We start from the raw sequence: 18,713 nt of genomic DNA on the forward strand, positions 1-18,713 counted from the left end.
AGCAACTACAGAACGTCCAAAACACCGCAGCCAGACTGGTCCTCGATCCACCACCGTGGCCACATCACCCAACACCTCCGACAATTCCACTGGCTCACAGTCAACAAGAGAATGACCTACAGCTCCTCACACATGCATACAAAGCTCTCCATGACGAAGGACCAGCATACCTGAACCACTGCCTCACATTCCACGTGTCCTCCAGACAACTACGTTCCGCCCAGCTTGCCCTTGCCTCTGTCCCCAGGATATACAAGACCAAACACAGAGGAAGATCCTTCTCCTACCTCGCCGCAAGACCTGGACCATCCTGCCCCTCCACCTCAGGCACTCTGCGTCGCTGACCCAATTCAAGAAGGACCTCAAGACCTGGATTTTCGAATGATCCTACCCCCAGAGGGATCAGACCCCAGACCCTCCCAGCGCGTTGAGAGCCTCACAGGTGAGTAGCCACGCTTTATAAGTCCCTTACTGATTGACTAATTGAAAGCACTGCCAGGACGCCATTAAGTTGGACTGTGCAGCCATCAGCAAAAAGATTCCCTTTGGTCCCGGATCCCCAATTAATAAATGCAGCAATATGTCTGAGAACCTTTTGCAAACAAATGGAGAAAAGCATTTAGGACAGAGCAACAGATTGTAAATTCTGAAGGAAGAGATATGTTCCATGAGCTTAATATTTGCAAAGAGCTTATTTATTGGGAGGATTACTTTGCTTTTTCAATATTACATTCTCCCTTCTTACAACACACAGAAGACTACTTTAGCTCTCAAAGCGGAAAAGTGTTTCCGTGGCTCAAAAATAGTTGACGTATCTTGATTCACACCGTACTTTGCCAAGTACATTTTTAAGCTACTATATGCAGTGAACCCGTATTATCCAACGTACTCCTCTGAATTCCTTAAACTGCCTGATGTAAACCCTAACCCCCCCTGTAGTCTTATGAGAGGCCCTCCTTGGCTTCTTCTCAAAAGTAAGAACTGCACCAATCTATTTGTTTCTCTACTTTTAAGGTGAAGCCATGCTACCCGAGTTCACCAAATCACTAGACCCAGGCATTATTAAATAGGAGGTCCATGTTGTGGAGGTGAGACCAAGCCAGGATCAGCAGATTCCTCATAACACCTGTGTCTGCTTCTTACATGAACTGGCTTTCATGGGCGCGGATGAGAAAAAGTTAAAGAGCAGTCTGAGGTATATTTTGCGGTGATTAACTACAAAGGTCACCAGTATTTTCTGCAGCACAGCATCCTGTTGATAACTGAAAAGTTTGAGTATGAAGCCTTGTGAGAAGCTGGCCTGGTATATGATGTCCGCTAATGTAAGTGGGCACCTTGCACCAGTCCAGACAACCCTTATGGTGATTTGAGAGGTCTTTGACAACCTTAGAAGATCTCTAAGTGGTAGCTGTGGAGAGCAGCATTCAGGCTTAGTGCAGAAGTAGTGTAAAGCAGCTTGTTTTACCAGAATGCAATCTTATAGTATAGATTAAGTGAAAAAGAACCACACAAGGCACGTATAAAAATATAATACTCTATAACACATAGGAATATTTCCTATCCGGAGATATGCACAATGCACAAAATACTTTCGCAAAGAAAGATAGTAAGTAGCACGTAATACACAGTGGACCCCAGTGGGGGGACCAAACCATATGAAAGTGGTATAAGAACAACTACTCGTGTCAAGGGAGGACATAGAAGTGCTGGGGACCCAATGGAACCACCCAAGGTGAGTAGATAGGGACCCCACGGAGAGCGCGTGCAGTGTGGGAACAAAACCGTGTGCCCCGTACAACTCTACGGGTAAGTCACGGTTGGAGTTTTAAGGATTAAGGACCCTTCCCAGTGCACTCAGAAGAAACCCCGTGGAAGACAGAAGGTTGGAGAGCCACCCCACCTGTGGATACCCTATTACCCATGTTACCTACACCAGGGAAGTCGAGTGCATATGTGTGCAGTGGTGTCGGAAACCGCTGTCGAAGTCAGTGGAGGACTTCAGGAAAGTGCTGATGTTGAAGAAGGAGAAAGTGTCCGGTGGAATCCGTAGGTGGATTCTATGTGAGAGGTACCTGCAAGCAGAGGGGACACGGTGTATGTCACTCAGGAGTGACCAGGAAACTTGGAAGACGAATGCCCTCCGATGTCGGGTGTTGCAGGATGGATGACGATGACCTTGACTCTCCAGCTGTGACAACCAGGTGATGCTTTGGAGGACCAGGGGCTGTGCACGAGATGTCCTACGAAGAATGTCGAGTGCTGAGGGGTCAGTGTCTCGCGGGAGCACCAACAAGTCTTTGCAAGTGCAACCAACGCAGGAATTGAAGAAGGAGCAACATTGGGACCGGCAAGGTCCAGGAGACTCACCAAAAGCAGGGGAGTCAGGACAGGTCCCGAGCAATCAGGGGAGCCCAAAAGAAACAAGTGTGGCCCTCAAATGGACCCACAGGCCGGAGGCACTGAAGTCGCGAGAGGACTTCAAGCAGCTCACCAAAAGATGCAAACCTCGATGTACAAAGATGCGCTGTGGCTGAAGATTCTGGTCTCTGGAGATGCTCAAGGTGGGGGCGACTTGGAGCCCGAAGATCTTCTTGGAAAGAAGCCAACAAGCCTTTGCAACTGCAAGTTGACTCAGTGCACAGGGGGTCAGTTATTGCAACCCCCACGAGGGATACAGGCCTCAAACTTTGTGAGAGGACAGGGCAGGCCTCCACCACCTGTGTTGCAGAACCTTACGGAGTCCGGAGGAGCTCAGGATCAGCCGACCGGTCAACTTAGCAGCGGTGCCTGCGAATGCAGGGGAGTGACTCCTTCACTCCAAGGGCGATTCTGTCAGGTGTCTTGGATTCTTCATAGGCCTTAGAAGGTTCCTGTATGGTGCACAGGCACAGACGATGCAGCAGACTGGAAGGGAGACGAAGTCGAACCCAAACGAAGTCCAGCGAAGTGCAGAGTGCCTAGACGGTTAAAGAAGAAGTGGTGTCTGATCTGAATCTTATCCGACCTACACGCAGGTAGGCCCCTAAGTACTCTAGGGAAAGTGTTCGGGTGATTCAGGAGACCCTCCCAGGGGAGGGTCTGGACAAGGGGAGTTAATCCCTTGTCATTTGTCCTGTTTCACGCCAGAGCGGGAGCCAACGGCTCCCAGGGCTGGTTTGAACTGGACTATGCACAGGAACACCAAATGTGCCCCTCATGCAGACTTAGTGGCGCTGGCAAGCTCACCCATCCGGTCCCAATACACTAAATCCTGTCTGGGAGGTGGTTACACCTCCCTGTGACACAATGCCTATTGTTCTGCCTTCCCCTGCTCGAGCTTGGCTCAGCAGCAGGAGGGCAGAAATGTGTCTCTGGACGGCAGCAACCATTTTATGCTGTCCGGGTCTAGAAGGTTGGCACCGGGAACACTGAGAGCCTAAAGGAGGGCTCTTCTAGTGCTTTCCCAAACCGTTTAAGGTGTGGGGGCATGATTCCAACATGTTTGACTCCGTAGGCTGTAGGGGTGTCCTGCACATGCAGGGGCACCCTCTCACTTAGAACCAAGCACCCTGCCTTCAGGACTGCAAAGGTCTGCTATAGGGGTGACTTATAGGTTTTAAGTGCAGTGACCCTAGATACAGGAAACTTATATCTTTAGTAAGTGGTGCTAGCACCAGCTTACACAGGCTGCAATAGCAGGCCTGTAGTTCCATGTTTGAATGCTCTTCCATGGGTGACATAATGCATGCTTCAGCCTATGGGGACCTCTAGGGTACCTATGTACAGCTAAAACAGCTAGTTACTCTGCCGACCCATTCAAAAGGTCATATTTTAGATATGATTTTCGCAGATACAGAGAATGTAGCTCTTCGGAACATCCTACCTCAATGTTGGACAGACCATGCATTGGTTCATTTTATCCTTTCTCTTCCTGCAGACTCCTTGATGAGAGGTAGCCTAGGCATTACTAGGGTGGGTAGACAATGGTCTAAGCTCGTGAAGCAGTCCACCCTGCCTGCCTTGCTTCCGTTGGGTTTTTCGCTAGGAGACAGCGTAGACGCAAGTTATGAGGTGCTTAGTCAGCGAATTGTGACTTCATTAGACTCATTAGCTCCTTTGCGTAAAATCAGAGACAGACCCACTCGTGCTATGCCTTGGTTCTCAGAGGAACTACTTCAATCTAAACTCCAGTGCAAGAGGACGGAGCGTGCTTGGAGGAAACAGTACCGGGAATCAGATAGAGCTTGCTACAAGCGAACTCTGGCAACTTATAAAGCACAGATTAGATGCGCCAAAGCTAAATTTCTAGAGGATTCCCTACTGTCGGCGGCAAATAAATCCCAGGCGCTGTTCAAAATTGTTAAAGCTCTTTCACACCCCACCTGTATTGCTAATGATGTCCCTGTATCCCAATCTCTATGCGACTCATTGGCACAGGCCTTTGAGGAGAAGATTGCTACCATCCTGGGCAATCTTGCTACTTCATCAAGCTCCGGCACTCAGCCTCTGCTCACTCCCATCTTAACACCGGACATGGAGGGTGATGCAGGTTCAGCTCGCCTTAACTGTTTCCCGGTACCATCTTTTCAGGAGTTCAGTGCTTTGGCTGACAGCGTCTCTTCCGGCTCTCCCCTTGACCCACTTCCTCATAAATTTTGGAAGCTATTTCGGGCAGAACTCTTCTTGCCATTATTTGTGACCTGTTGTCAATCCCTCAGGTCTGCACGAGTACCGGATTGCTGGAAGCTGGCAGTGGTGTCTCCTCTTCTCAAGAAGGAAACCTTGGACCCTTCTTGCCCTGCCAATTATAGGCCCATCTCCCTTCTACCTTTTCCAATTAAAATCTTGGAGAAATGGGCCACAAAACATCTTTCTGGCTATCTGGAGAGCAACGCCTGCTTGGACGTGGCTCAATTTGGATTTAGACCAGCCCACGGGACAGAGTCAGCATTGGTGACTGTGCTTGACGATCTCAGGACGCGTGCCGACCGAGTCGGGCAGCCTTTTTAGTGCTGCTCGATAGGTCGGCCGCGTTCGACACGGTCAGCCATGTGATCTTACTCAGGAGGCTGAGGGAAGTGGGGGTGACTGGCTTGGCCCTTGATTGGCTGACGTCCTAGCTGGACAATAGACACCAGGTAGTGGCCCTGCCTCCGTTCAAATCAACCATCAGAAGCGTTGGTCAGGGTGTACCTCAAGGGTCAGCCATCAGCCCTATTCTCTTCAATCTCTACCTCCGCCCCCTGATCAAGCTGATAAAATCCTTCGGCATTGCAGTGACCAACTATGCGGATGACACCCAACTTATCTTCTCGTTTGAAGGTAAGGAGGCGGTGTCACAAGAGATTTTCCATCGCTGCATGACTTCTACGGCAGACTGGCTGCGTCATAATTCTCTGCAATTTAATAGTTCAAAAACCGAGGTTCTTCACTGTTCAACTGACCGCACCCCTAGGCCTCTTCCATCGAATTTTTGGCCGTCATCCTTCCAGGGCACCAGCCCTCCAGCAGATTGTGTGGGGAACTTGGGAGTATATTTTGGCTCCAACCTTCAACTGGATGCTTCTGTGAATAAAACAGTGGCTACGTGCATGGCTCTGCTTCGCACGCTAAGGAAAATCCTACCTTTACTCCCAGCGCAGGCAAGACCAGAGGTAGTGCGGGGTACCATCTTAAGTAGACTTGACTACTGTAACGCACTACTTCTGGGAGCCCCGGTGACTCTGGTGGGTAAACTGCAACGTGTGCAGAATTTGGCGGCTAAACTGGCTCTGTCACGCCGGCGCGTGGATTCTTCCACTACTGCGCTCAGGGACCTTCATTGGTTGCCTGTCCCTCAGCGGATCGAATTCAAAGCCCTCTGCATGGTATTTAGAGCTCTTCATGAACAAGGTCCCATTCCTCTACGGAATATGTTCTCGTGGTATGTCCCGCCTAGGTCTCTCCGCTCGGCTACGGCTCGCTTGGTGGTAGTTCCAAAAATCTTAAGGACTCGATTGGGAGGCCGGTCTTTCAGTTTCACAGCAGCAACCCTGTGGAACTCACTGCCGTGGGCAGTGAGGAGTATGGGAGCTCTCCCCTCCTTCAAGAAAGCCCTGAAAACTCATCTTTTTCCAAGAGTGGCGTAATTTTTTTTTTACGCAGTGGATCGTTTCTCATTGTGCAGGTTCTTTTTTTTCCATCAACAGTCTAAGCGCCAGGATGCCCGTTGGGTGACAGTCATTGCGCTATACAAGTATATCTATACATACATACATACATACCTATGCCCTCGGTACCTTAGTACCATATACTAGGGACTTATAAGGATACCCCAGTATCCAATCTGGGAGGTACCCAAGTACTGAACACAACAATGTAAGGAGAAAGCAGATAGACTGGGGTCTTGATTAGCAGGCTCACAGTCAGACTAGTCAAATACAGCTTAGCAACAGGCAAATGGGGGGTGGGGGGTAACCATAGAAGCAGATCCTACTTTCCTACAAGCCTTCTTCAGAAGACTCACATGACTCACATGACCACTCCAACACCATTCAATGAAGAACAACAATCTCAGAGTAAACATCTTCCAAACTATTTAGAGTCGGAGCCAAGGATGGAGTCTAAATGACCAATAGTCATGACACTTCAGCACAACTCCAAGCTCATTTTGATTACTAGGGAGTGCTTTTCTTTAAAGAGTACTCAAGGTAGATTTTATTAATGCGCATTACATTGTCTGAAGCATAATGTCATTATAAAATACCACCATCCAACTAGTTATTATCACAGAATTCCAATGCTCAGCAATGCATGCTTAATATTGGGAACAAGGGATCAGCGTCCTTAAATGTGCAGTGCCCGTGATATCACTGTTGGTTTATTTATCCCCAAGCACAGTTGAACTAGCTGTTTTACAATTAATGAAATATACATCCTTACTTAGTGCAGAACACTAAAGTGTACAGTGTTATGAAGTGGAAACCATTTTCATCACAATAGTTGAGCTGATGAAAATAGAAATAGGCAAGTCAATGTGCAGTAGTCATTGGTCCCCTGGCAAGAGGGCCAGCTAGATATGCACTTTGTATGATTTCATCTCTCTGCTCCTGTGGGGCACACACTTTGAAAGACTCAGTGGTCAATCACCAATAGCTGAACGGATCTTCTCTGATTGGTGAACTACCATAATGGAATATGCCACATCTCTACAACACTCAGCTACAGTTCAGAAATGAACATGAACATGTGCTGGCACTAATACTGATGTCAATTCTCAGAGTCAATGAGAACTCGGCAGTTCTAATAGTTTAGTGTTAAGGACGAATCCAACTTCCGAAGCCCTGCTGCAGGTCAGGTAATGGAAAGAAACGTAAAGCGTTGTTGCAAGTCCTTGTAATCTTTGAATGTCCAATTCCGCCACTTGTCCTTCCTTAGGACTAACTCAATTAGCTCTTTATAAATCTCTTTCATTTCATTTCATTTCAAGTAATGGTGTCAGGGTAGAATCTGAATTAGAACTGTTGAGCTCCAACAGTGACAGCACCTTAAAAGCAATGCTGACTAATCAGATAAAAGACCGCCTGCCCTTCTCTAAGTTTTTCGCTAACATACTGACTGGTGAGTAATCTTCACAAGCTCAGGTTCAGATCTGGAAATGGACGCATGAGTGAAGTGTTAATGCAGATAAGAGTGACAGCATCAGAATTGTATTTGTGTTTACACCTTCTAGGTGCAGTTGTAAAATCAATATATTCTCTCCTTTACTTCTATAACCCCTGGATATATGGTCTACCCAACCTAAGACCCCCTTGCTTCCCTTCCTAGAATAACTTACATCCCTTGATGCGTGACATCAGTGCTATTGTTGCAAACACTTGGAGTAGCAAAGTAGTGCATGATCTGTGATTTGTTTCTCAGCAACGAAAAATTCAGCAATCATAAGAAACATACTGTGACCACTCACCTCCTAAACTGCGGATGGAGATCGGCATCGGATTTAAAGGCCTCTTTTACGTAGGTGTTAAAGTCACATGGAAATGGTAGCACTGTATCAAGATCATACACATAGTTCTGCTCACCGCTTGAAACATGAAGCAGGATTACATGATAATCCTAGGAGAAAAAGATAGCACGGTTAATATAAATACGACTAGTAGAAAAGCAAATGAGGAGGCAAAAAATATAGCAGGACAGATGACAAAGCTTTAATTGACTGTGAAAGGAACTTAGACTGCGCTCAAACTAAACTAGTTCCAAAATTCTAAACCGTCTTGGCGTATCATAAACTCTTGAAGAATAACAATAACAGTTTTTGGGATAATCAAAACAGCAAACATTGAAAGAGCCCAGAGGTGGCAACTGAATCAGAAAAGCGTGGAAAAGTCCATCAGACATGGATTTCCTGGATCCACTGTCAATGAGTGCAGTTCTAGATCACTTTTGTAAAGTAATGATGGCTTTAAATTTGCTACAGGACAACATCCGGCACCAAGCTGGCAAAAATATGTGTTTTTGTTTACACGTTTCGTATAGCATACATTGTATAAATGATCTGCTTGCAGGTGCCTGTGTCAGTGTGAATTATGAAGAGAAGATTCTGCATCAAAGAGAGGATACTTGATGGATGCTAGAGATAATTTTTCCACTAAGTTCTGAGGTGTTCCCTTGACACAATTTGGGAAAAGAAGCACAGTCATGTCACTGTTACAGCCACGTCACCAAACTCATATGGACCGATCACTCCATCGTCCACTTCAGCATTTCCACCCTCCACACCGCAACCCCCAAGATGACCAGAGCCTCCACCGGGCGTGGAGTACATTTCATGGACCAACTAGACAAACGTCCTAAACCTCCTCCAAACCCGACCTAGAACAAGGAGTAAAAAATGTCAACACCTGGATCACCGATCGTGCCGGCAGCAACGCACCCATCAAGGGCAGCTTCCAGAGAAAACACTCCAAAAAAGCCAGCTGGTACACCCCGAACTCGGAACAGCTAAACAAGGCATCAAACAGCTGGAGAGGCAGTGGCGCACCTGCAAACACACCTCAGACAGAGCAGCCTTCAAGATCTCACTCAACCTCTACCACCGCCTGCTGAGAGCAACAAAGAAGGCAGCACTAGCCACATGGATTGAAACCAGTGTTAACACCAAGGAACTCTTTAACATCGTGAAGAAATTCTCCAACCCAGCTGCTAGCGAAAACATCACACAATCACAGGAGCTGTGCAACAATCTCACCAACTTCTTTTACGACAAGATTGCAACCATATACTGAAACTTCGAATGCCAACCTACACCTACGAACTTCATCGACAGAGACGCCACCACCACAACCAACACCAACCACAGACTGACCACCTGGAACTTCCTCTCCACCCAGGATACCACCTTCACCATGAAATCCATACACTCTAGAGCCCCACAGACCCCTGCTTGCACCACATCTTCAATCTCGGAAACCAGAAGGATCGGCCAAGAACTCATCACTCTATTCAAGGCTTCCATCACCACCACAACATTTCCAATACTTGCAAATGTGCCGAAGTAAAACCACTACTCAAAAAGCCTTCTACAGTCCCCAGCATACACAAAAACTACCAGCTAATCTCCCTGCTCCCATTCCCAGTGAATGAACTGGAAAATATAATTATCAAGCAACTCATGACATACCTGGAGCAGACCTCTATTACAAAACGGTTAGATGCCGGAGGGTCAAAGGGAACATTTTTGAGATCACACAGGATTATATCCCCAAATGAAGTATGAAAGACACTAAGAACCCTGGGGTCTAGAAGTACCAAAAGGAAGATGAAAAGGTGATGTGTGAAAAAGAAACAAAAGCCCTATTCACCTAGTGAGAGGGCACTCCCTTTAGGAACGTAATCCCTCACTCACCCTAGGTGACATGCTTCATCATATGGGATTCTCCTACAAGAGAAAAATCCTAGTTTCTCTGGGGGCTACAACCCCCTCTATGAGAGGGAGGAGCTCAGGGATGTTTTGATTTTGCACTAAATGGTGGACTAAATCCACATATGAAGAGCTGGGTGTGAGTGGGGGGTGCAGTGCTAATGAAATAATAGTGCAGTAAGAGTGTATTAAAACTAGTCACGGGACGGCAAGGAGGAATCTCTTAAGACCACCGTACCGATGCTAGATTAAAAATGTGAGAACCACTAGTTCAATATAACCAATGGTACAATGCATAAGACAATGGTCGACATGTTTCAGCCTGGGCGCCTAATTAGGCTCGGCTTTCATCAGGACCTAGTAAGCTACTGCAAAAAGGAAAGAATTGTATAAGAACTACGCAACAAAGGATACCGTGAACACCCCGAAGTTGCTTGTCGGGTGTACGTCTCCTTTATAATGCAAACATCACCTAGACAAAAGAGAATCAGTGTAAGACAAGTTGGTCACAAATGCTAAGTAATGTAAATATATGAATGTGGTAACTTAAAGCATTGGCCACTCACCCGTGAAAACTGGGCGGAAAATTGACCTCCACCTGGCAACCGCTCAGGAAGGAACACCGCTCTGAAAGAAGATGTAAGACTACTGAAGAATGGGGTGCTTACATATCATGAGCGAGTGTGATAAACATGTGAGCTGATCATCTAACAACGAGGGAGACTGACAAAATCAAAGAATGCACGATGTGCTAATAAATACAAAAAATTGGTTCACCAAAAGGATAGAACCATGACAAGACCACCACATGTCCTGTTAGATTGGGTATGGTGAGTCTAAACAAAGAGCAGGGAGGCTCAAAGTAACTGTGCTTCGTATACAGCAATGCCATGACGATTGACCAGACATGCCAATAGAGGATTGTGGAGTTACCGCCTTCGTGAAAACATAATTTGAACTAGAACAGAAGGACGGTGTGCGCATAGCATTAGAGATTGTAAAAAGAGCCTACCTCTCCGTCGGGGAACCGGGCCGGAATGAGCCTGCAGCCGGAGGTCCCGTGGGGCTCGACGGAGTTAGGTTAAAAAGAAATGAGTCATCAAATATGGGCCAATCAGGGGACCCGTTCCTTAAACAACGAATGGGGAGAACCAATCGATGGTGCTCTACCGCCCGTGTGCCAGTTACCATGGAAACCGGTAAGCAGCTGACGGTTGGAATCAAGCTGTCAGAGAAATGTGGGAATGCGCGCCACAAGTAATTAAGGAAATAGGTGACAGCGCTCATTAACAGTGTGTGTGAGTTAAGCAGGGAAGTAAGGGAAACTATAGGCGTAATACTGCCTCAATAGCGCATAATGTTCGCAAAAGGTCAAAATCAAAATGCGCTCATGCTGAAGATTCATAAGTGAAACCAAAGCGGAGACGAGCTAGTTGAAACGACACTAGCTACAAGAGGAGAAACGCTCCGTGAGTGCAAGCTCACATCGGGGAATTAATGTGAACTGATGCTATGGCAACACATAATCCAGACAAGTGGAACCTAGTTAAAAAAGCACTAGTTCCGCCGAAAAAAGCTTCGCAAAATGATTAAACAGAGAGGTGCTCCGATGTCAAAAGTTATCGATATCTGGAAAAACCAAGACAGCAAAGACTGTCAGGAGAAAGTAAATAGAGTCAGTGTTGACTGGCAGCCTGGAAGAGTATGATCTATGGCAAATAAATGGTAGCTCAACAAAGCCACCGCAAAAAGATGTGTAAAGCAGCAGTAATTAATGCAGTATGCCTTATAGGTAATGCCCGTATGCACTGTGTGAAAGGTGGGCCTAAAGAGTAAACAAATGCCGCGAAATTACAGGGACAGCCATGGAATATCGTCATTAAGTCCTTGAACGTGCGTCTTCAGCTTGTACACCCACTTTTGCTCGCGTTTAAACAGAAAAGAAGAGCAATCTGTCACTTGGGGTGGTATTAAAGGTTTATCAAGGACGGTCCAGTGTAGGTCATTGGGAACATGATTGACCGCTAAAAAATGGTTGGTAAGTTTGGTAGAGGAACGACCACACCGTATAGTACTTTTGTGTTCCAAAATACGGGTTTTTATGCGACGGGTGGTCATTCCAACGTATCTTAACCCGCATGGGCAAGTTATCAGGTAGATCAAATTTGAGCTGTTGCAGTTGCTGTGGCTTCTGAGAGTCCACGGTCTGCCAGTGCCAATGTCTATCTCTTTAGTTACAGAAGTGTGGCCGCATGCCGCACAAGAACCACATGGGTAGTGGCCCACGACCGGTGGTAGACCCCACAGAGTATGTTGAGTGCCTGTTTGGTTGGTGCGTGGGCGAGTATGGACCAATTGATCTCTGATGTTACTGCTGCGTTTAAACGCAAAAAGAGGTCTAGGCAACCCTACATTACCTATGTTCAGTATTTTCCAATTTGACAATATGATTTTTTTTATTTGATTGGAGAATTGACAATTGGAGAATCCCATATGATGAAGCATGTCACCTAGGGTGAGTGAGGGATTACGTTCCTAAAGGGAGTGCCCTCTCACTAGGTGAATTGGGCTTTTGTTTCTTTTTCACACATCACCTTTTCATCTTCCTTGTGGTACTTCTAGACCCCAGGGTTCTTAGTGTCTTTCATACCTGGAGCAGAACCAGCTACTCAACGCTTACCAATCCAGCTACCACAGCAATCACACCACCGAGACTGCCTTGATCGCAGCCACTGACGACATCCGAATGGCCTCTCGGCAGCATTACACAAAAAAAAATGTCATTAGAGTTTTATATAGCGCAAATTAGACCCGAAGATATCGGGTATCAGAGCGCTTTACATAGCACCAGTTTCGTTACATGAGGACACATTCGTTTTTGTTAGGCACAGGGAGATTAAGTGATTTGCCCAGAATCACAGGATGTTGAGCGTCATTGCTGAGACTCGAACCCGGTTCCCCAGCTTTGACGTCGACCGCTCTAGCCGTAAGGCCACATCCTCTCCCCTCTTCCCCTGAGAACGCATATGTCCTCTCATCTGGATGCACTCCACTGGCTTCCCATAAAAAAAAATATTCTGTTTAAACCCATGGTCCTGGCACATAAAGCTCTGTATGGCTCTAGTGCCAGCTATCTGAGGGAGAGGATCAATGAATATGTTCCTTCCAGAACTTTACGTTCTTCTTCTGAACACCTGGCTAGAGTTCCAAAAATCTGCCAGGTCATACCAGGCGGTAGATCTTTCTCCTATCTGGTGCCGGTTACATAGAATAAACTTTTTGAGCTACGCACTATGCTTGATCTTTCCACCTTCAAGAAAAAACTAAAGACCAAAAGACTGCACAACATCGGCATCCAAGGGGACGCACTCAGATGGATCACCTTCTTCCTCATTGGAAGAACCTAGAGAATACACCCACCTCCTTCAACCTCCAAACCTAAAGATATCACTTGCGGTGTCCCCCAAGGATCATTCCTTAGCCCCATCCTTTTCAACACATAAGTGACCCCACTAGCCAACATCGTCAGATCCCATGTTGGCAGCATCATCTCCTATGCAAGCGACACACAACTGATCCTCTCACTCACTGACGGCCCCACAACCACCAAAACCAACTTCCACAGATGTATGACAAGCGCCACTGACTGGTTGAAAGAAAACTGCCTGCAGCTGAACACAGACAAGACTGAAGTTCTAATTTTCGGCAATAGCAGCAAAACATGGAACGACTCATGGTGGCCTTCAGAACTAGAAATTCCACCCACTCCCTTTGAACAAGCCAGAAACCTTGGAATCATTGACAATAAGCTTATCGAGAAATCACAGATTAACTACGTCTCCTCCGCCTCCTTCTTCACTCTGCGCATGCTACGTAAGATCTTCAAGTGGCTACCCCTGAAACGAGATGCACTGTGACACAGGCCCTCATCACCAGCTGACTGGACTACGGCAACGCCCTCTACATAGGAATCGCCCCACACCTCCTACAAAGACTTTAGACCATAAAGAACATCGTAGCCACACTCATCCTTGACCTTCCCCGACGATCCCATATCACATCACACCCCAGGCAAGTCCACTGGCTACACATGCAGAAGAGAAGCCAGTTCAAACTGCTGACCCACTCACACCAAGCTCTACACAACCAAGGACCCATCTACATTACCACCACCTGAAATTCCATCGACCAGCGAGAAGACCATGCTCTACCTCCCTATCACTTGCCCACACTCCTGGCATCCACATAAGTAGAAGTGGAGGGTGATCCTCCTTCCATATAGCAGCAAAAACCTGGAAAAGCCTCCCCACGCATCTCCAGGCCATCACCTCACATCCAGAATTTTATAGGGCCTCAAGACCTGGCTGTTTGACTGAGGCGCCGAGACATGCAAGCGCCTGGATAACCTTGCGGGTGATAAGCCACGCTTTATAAATCCTATTTGACTGATTGATTGAGTCACCAAAGACAGCACATGGCACAGAAAGAAAGGACCTTATAAGTGTTTAGCCATGCAACAGTTGATATTGTTGTACCAAGGATATTGTGCTGGATAACCAAACACTTATAAGGTCCCAAAGGCGAGACATATTGGCTATGCCAATGCTTGTTCTTTTTGCAGCTTTCTATAGTGCGAACTCCACACGAAGGTATTAGAGCGCTTTACATGAGTACCTATTACGTTACACAAGGACACATTCAATTTTGGTAACCTGGGAGGAGAGTAAGTGATTTGCCCAGAATCACAAGAAGCTGAGCCGAGGCTCCAACCTGGTTCCACTGGTCCAAAGTCAGCAGCTCTGGCCATAAGGCCACAACCTCTCCCCACTCTGGTGACAGGAGACTGACTACATCTTTTATTGCATCGAGATCTCCAAAAAGGGCCGCACAATGAAATGAGAGCAGCTAAGCGACGCCGACAAAGCACAACCCTGGACGGTGTCATCATTATCGGAGTTTATGACCTACAGGGATCTGTGCAATAAATAATAAGCGCCCATAATAAAATCAGTGAATTGTAACCAGAAGCGAACATCCGGGTGAGTGCAGCCACGCGAGGAATGGGGAATCTGCAATATTCCCGAAGCTTCTTTCTGCGTGGGGGCGAATACGGAAGCGGTACAGTTGACCATCCGTGACTGACTTCCTCCCATCCCCTTTCCCCGTTCTTCGTGTCTGCCGATAGCTCCAGCCTCATCAAACGTCTGCGCATCTCTCGTTGGCAGATGCGCAGCCCAAGGAAGGTGCAGTTTCTGCCGCCCGCGGGACACGCGAGGGAGCGCCGCAGGCTGGGCAGACACCGTGTGGGGGAGTTGCCTGCAGGCTACTAACTCCCACAACCTGCTGCACGATTAATGTAGCCGCAGACAGTGATTGTCTGCGTGTTTTGGGCGGGTGGAGACATACTCAACGGCCAACCCACGGACGTAAAGCAGGGACTGCATGCTGTTTCGTCCCCCGCCGGGGAAGGGGAGTGACTGAAAATCCTGACGGCGCAGGGCAGCCCGTAGTAAGAAGCTGTGCGGGTTCTGATGGAGATAGCTGCATGGTCCTTGAGCAGCCTGACCGACTGCCTGCAACCAGGTGAGAGAGCGCAGCTCCAGCACTGAACTAGTAGCTCCTCCCATTCAGTGAAATCTGGCGCGCAGGCAGCAGACAGCTGCTCTTCATTGGCCCGCCGTGGTCCAACCCTTTGAGGAAGAGTGCTGAGCCCCGCCCCTTGATGAGTCTGAGTGAGCTGTGTGGCCACACCCCTGCGAGACTGACAGGAACTACTCCCCTCACAGTACGGAAACTTGGACTACTAGGGAGATGAAATTGGGGTTCGACGGGTCTTTCACATCCGTTTGCAGTGTCACTGCACGTGCTGCTTTCCTGAGAGTTACACATAGTGCTTTAAATGGAAAAATGTAAATGCAGGTACTCTGTGCCAGAGTACCTACTTGTTTCTGAGAAGTGCAGGTGCTTTCAAATTAAAAGTATTATGTTTCCCTTGAGAAGTGCGGGTACTCTCCTTCTCAAAATAAAAAAGTGCCGATACTCAGTACCTGACAGTACCGGCTCATTTAAAGCACTGGTTACACACATGGCGGCGAGAGAAAAGAGCCGCCAGGCATAATGCAACATTAAACGTTTATGGGGAGAGGGGAGCGCAACACAACTAGAGCCAAATTTGGGCGTGTGGGAGGATCTACTAAAAGTTTTGGGGGGGGCTGGCTCTTCCAGCAATATGCAGAGTGGAGATGCAGGGGCTCTAAGAAGGGGTGAAAAACAACAAAGCCTGTTTAACAAGTAAATGGTCTTTTAAAGACCTGTGAAGTACACGGGTGCAGCTGCAAGAAGACAGACGCCAGCCCACAGAAGCTCAAAAACTGTGTGTGTGTGCCCGGGAAGCTGTCTCAGCCCGGCTGACACACACAAGGGGGGGTTGCTTCGGGTCTGAATGGACGGAAGGGGCTTTCGGGTTGCAAGGCACCAAAGACTGCCCCAGGAAGGAAAAGAAGACCACAGGAGAGAAATAATGCTTCTCCGAAATGTGCCAAACTATGAAGTAATAGACTATTTAATTAATTTCTCTTTTTATTTTCCGTACACTTTTTTGTCAAAATCTCCACACAATTATGTTGTATCGTTAATCATTTTGCCTCTTCCTTTTTACATGCTTTGAAAGAAGCCTCTCCCCCATTCACAGAAAAAAAAGGGAGGCTGAATATTGGCCCCACGCAGAGTTATGCTGGACGGTCACTTAGTGGCGAAACCTAAGTAGAAGGGGTTAAACCCATGCAGTATACAAACGGTCTATGCACATGTTCAACTAGGCGCTGTCTCCAGCCCTCCTCTACCCTCCGCCCACCATCCTTCTGGATGTAGGCGTCCTAAGCTCCCTCATCCACTAGGGACGGGGGTGATATTTCTTGTTCTGGTACTGCTTTGAATTGCAGTCCTGCTCACTTCTTGACCGGGAACTCCCTCGACATACGTGGCATCTCAAACCCCCCATATCTACGTCCTCCGTGACGTGTCCGTGTCCTACACATTGCTAATACGAAGAGGACTACCAATCATGGTAATGCCTTCAGCAGACAAGTGCTGGCACTTTCCAGGATACATGCACTCAGCAATGGTGAGCATCTACAGTTTTGTGTTTTTCATTATAGGTGGGCTAACCAGAAAATTAATAGAATCGATCTGAGCAAACAGCCTGGCTTGGCGCTAGTTATTACGAACTGAGTCCTCTGCATATTTGACTTTTAAATCATTGTGTAAAACATGATAACGACTATTCCAAATCCATGTATCTGGCTTAGCTAAACAAAAGCCATGTATCTGGCTGGAAGTTGGTTTGAGGCTTCAGTGGCTATCCCACCCCAATTTTCAATTTCTAGAGCTGATTAAACAACAGCAAACTTGTTAAAAATAACATTATAATAGATTTAAAAAAAAACCACTGCTTCCAGGCTCCCTGTCTTCTTCACTTCCCATGTTAGGGCCACATAAGGCCCTCTTTTAACAAGGCGAGCTGAGGAGTGGTGTAAAGTCATGTAGTTTTAAATCTATTTAAGCGTGCCTCTTCAGTGCATGAACCCATCACTTCCTAAGGCCCCTACGGGGTCGCTATCCCCGTGAAATAGCGGACTCTCTGTATTAAAAAGAGAATAAAGAGCTACCCGGTGGCACAACGCTTAGCTGTCGTAGCTTGTCTGAGGTGGTCAGCTGGACCCGGGAAACCGCGAAACACAAGACTCCTTTAGTTTCTCCTTAGAAACATCAGATCAGTCTTGGATCTGCACTAGTGGTGCATTAAAAGGAAGTGACATTGGGCGAGTCTCGTCTCTCCACGAAGAAGCGACTCCTGCGTGTTCACATTATGCTATAGCCACAGTAAAGAGGCTATCATTGAACTATTGCTTTCTTGGTACCTGCGTTTCTCACCCCACAATGCACAACAGATGGAAAGCGAGAATGTGATTCATTCTTATAAACACGCTTCTTCCGGAGTTCTATGAACCTCGCTACTTTTCTGCACCGGCAGCCTCGCTCTTTAGCACATGCGCAGACACGGTATACAATTAAGGAGTTAACTGATACCTAAGAGCTGACTGGCCTCTTCTGACAGAGTCAGAGCGATGCCAGTCAAGCAGCGGTTGCTTTCTGAGCCCAAGATACTTACTAGCAGTGCTTAATTTGCAAATAAATAAATACAGTTGTCATTTTTTTATAATAAAGAGTTTTTTTCCCTCTTCCAATTCTGGCGCAGCCCAGATCCACCAATTTTTCGCATAACTGTCATCGCCCAAACTCTGAACTGTAGCGATCGAGCGGGCCTGTCTTCCGTCTGGGTGGGGTTCTTCCCCAAGGTAATTTTGAAAGAATTTGGGCAAATGGTGCATTTTACCGCACAATGTTCACCTACATTTGTTAACAAGCAGGTCATTCGCTCTGAGCTGTTAACAATTGGAAACAAGCGCGGGCGTCGCGCTGAACTAGGTAAAAAAAAAAAGACGAGGAGAGGAGGAGGCAGCAGGGGGAGGGGAGAGAGGAGGAGGCCGGCACCTGTTTCCCTTGCGGGAGCGAGCAGGAACCATCTGTCAAAGCTCGGTCCCACAAGGGAATCGCCAAACGTGCACGCGTTGCCATTGAAGGCAATGCAATGCGTACACGTTTTTGGCAGCAAAACTGAATCGATGGCTAAAGGTCTTTTTCCTATGCAGCGCATGCGCGCTGCGTAGGCGAGACCTAAAAAGGCATTGGCAAAGCAAAAAGGTCTAACTAGTTTTGTCAGTGCCTTTTGGCAATGCTCTACAACTTCGACAAAGATTTGTTTTTGCCAATGCTG

The 18,713-nt window shown here is 47.2% G+C and overlaps 1 protein-coding gene across 1 annotated transcript in view; it reads right to left on the reverse strand.

Moving 5' to 3' along the window:
• Positions 1 to 18,713, reverse strand: part of NTAQ1 (N-terminal glutamine amidase 1) — a 222,675-nt gene that overhangs the window by 61,492 nt on the left and 142,470 nt on the right. The window contains exon 4 of the mRNA XM_085604995.1: positions 7,925 to 8,073. Within this exon, the coding sequence (XP_085461121.1) occupies positions 7,925 to 8,073 (149 nt within the window). The remainder of the gene's footprint in view (positions 1 to 7,924; positions 8,074 to 18,713) is intronic.

Source organism: Triturus cristatus, chromosome 5_1 (genome assembly GCF_964204655.1).
Source record: "Triturus cristatus chromosome 5_1, aTriCri1.1, whole genome shotgun sequence".
NCBI lineage: Eukaryota > Metazoa > Chordata > Amphibia > Caudata > Salamandridae > Triturus > Triturus cristatus.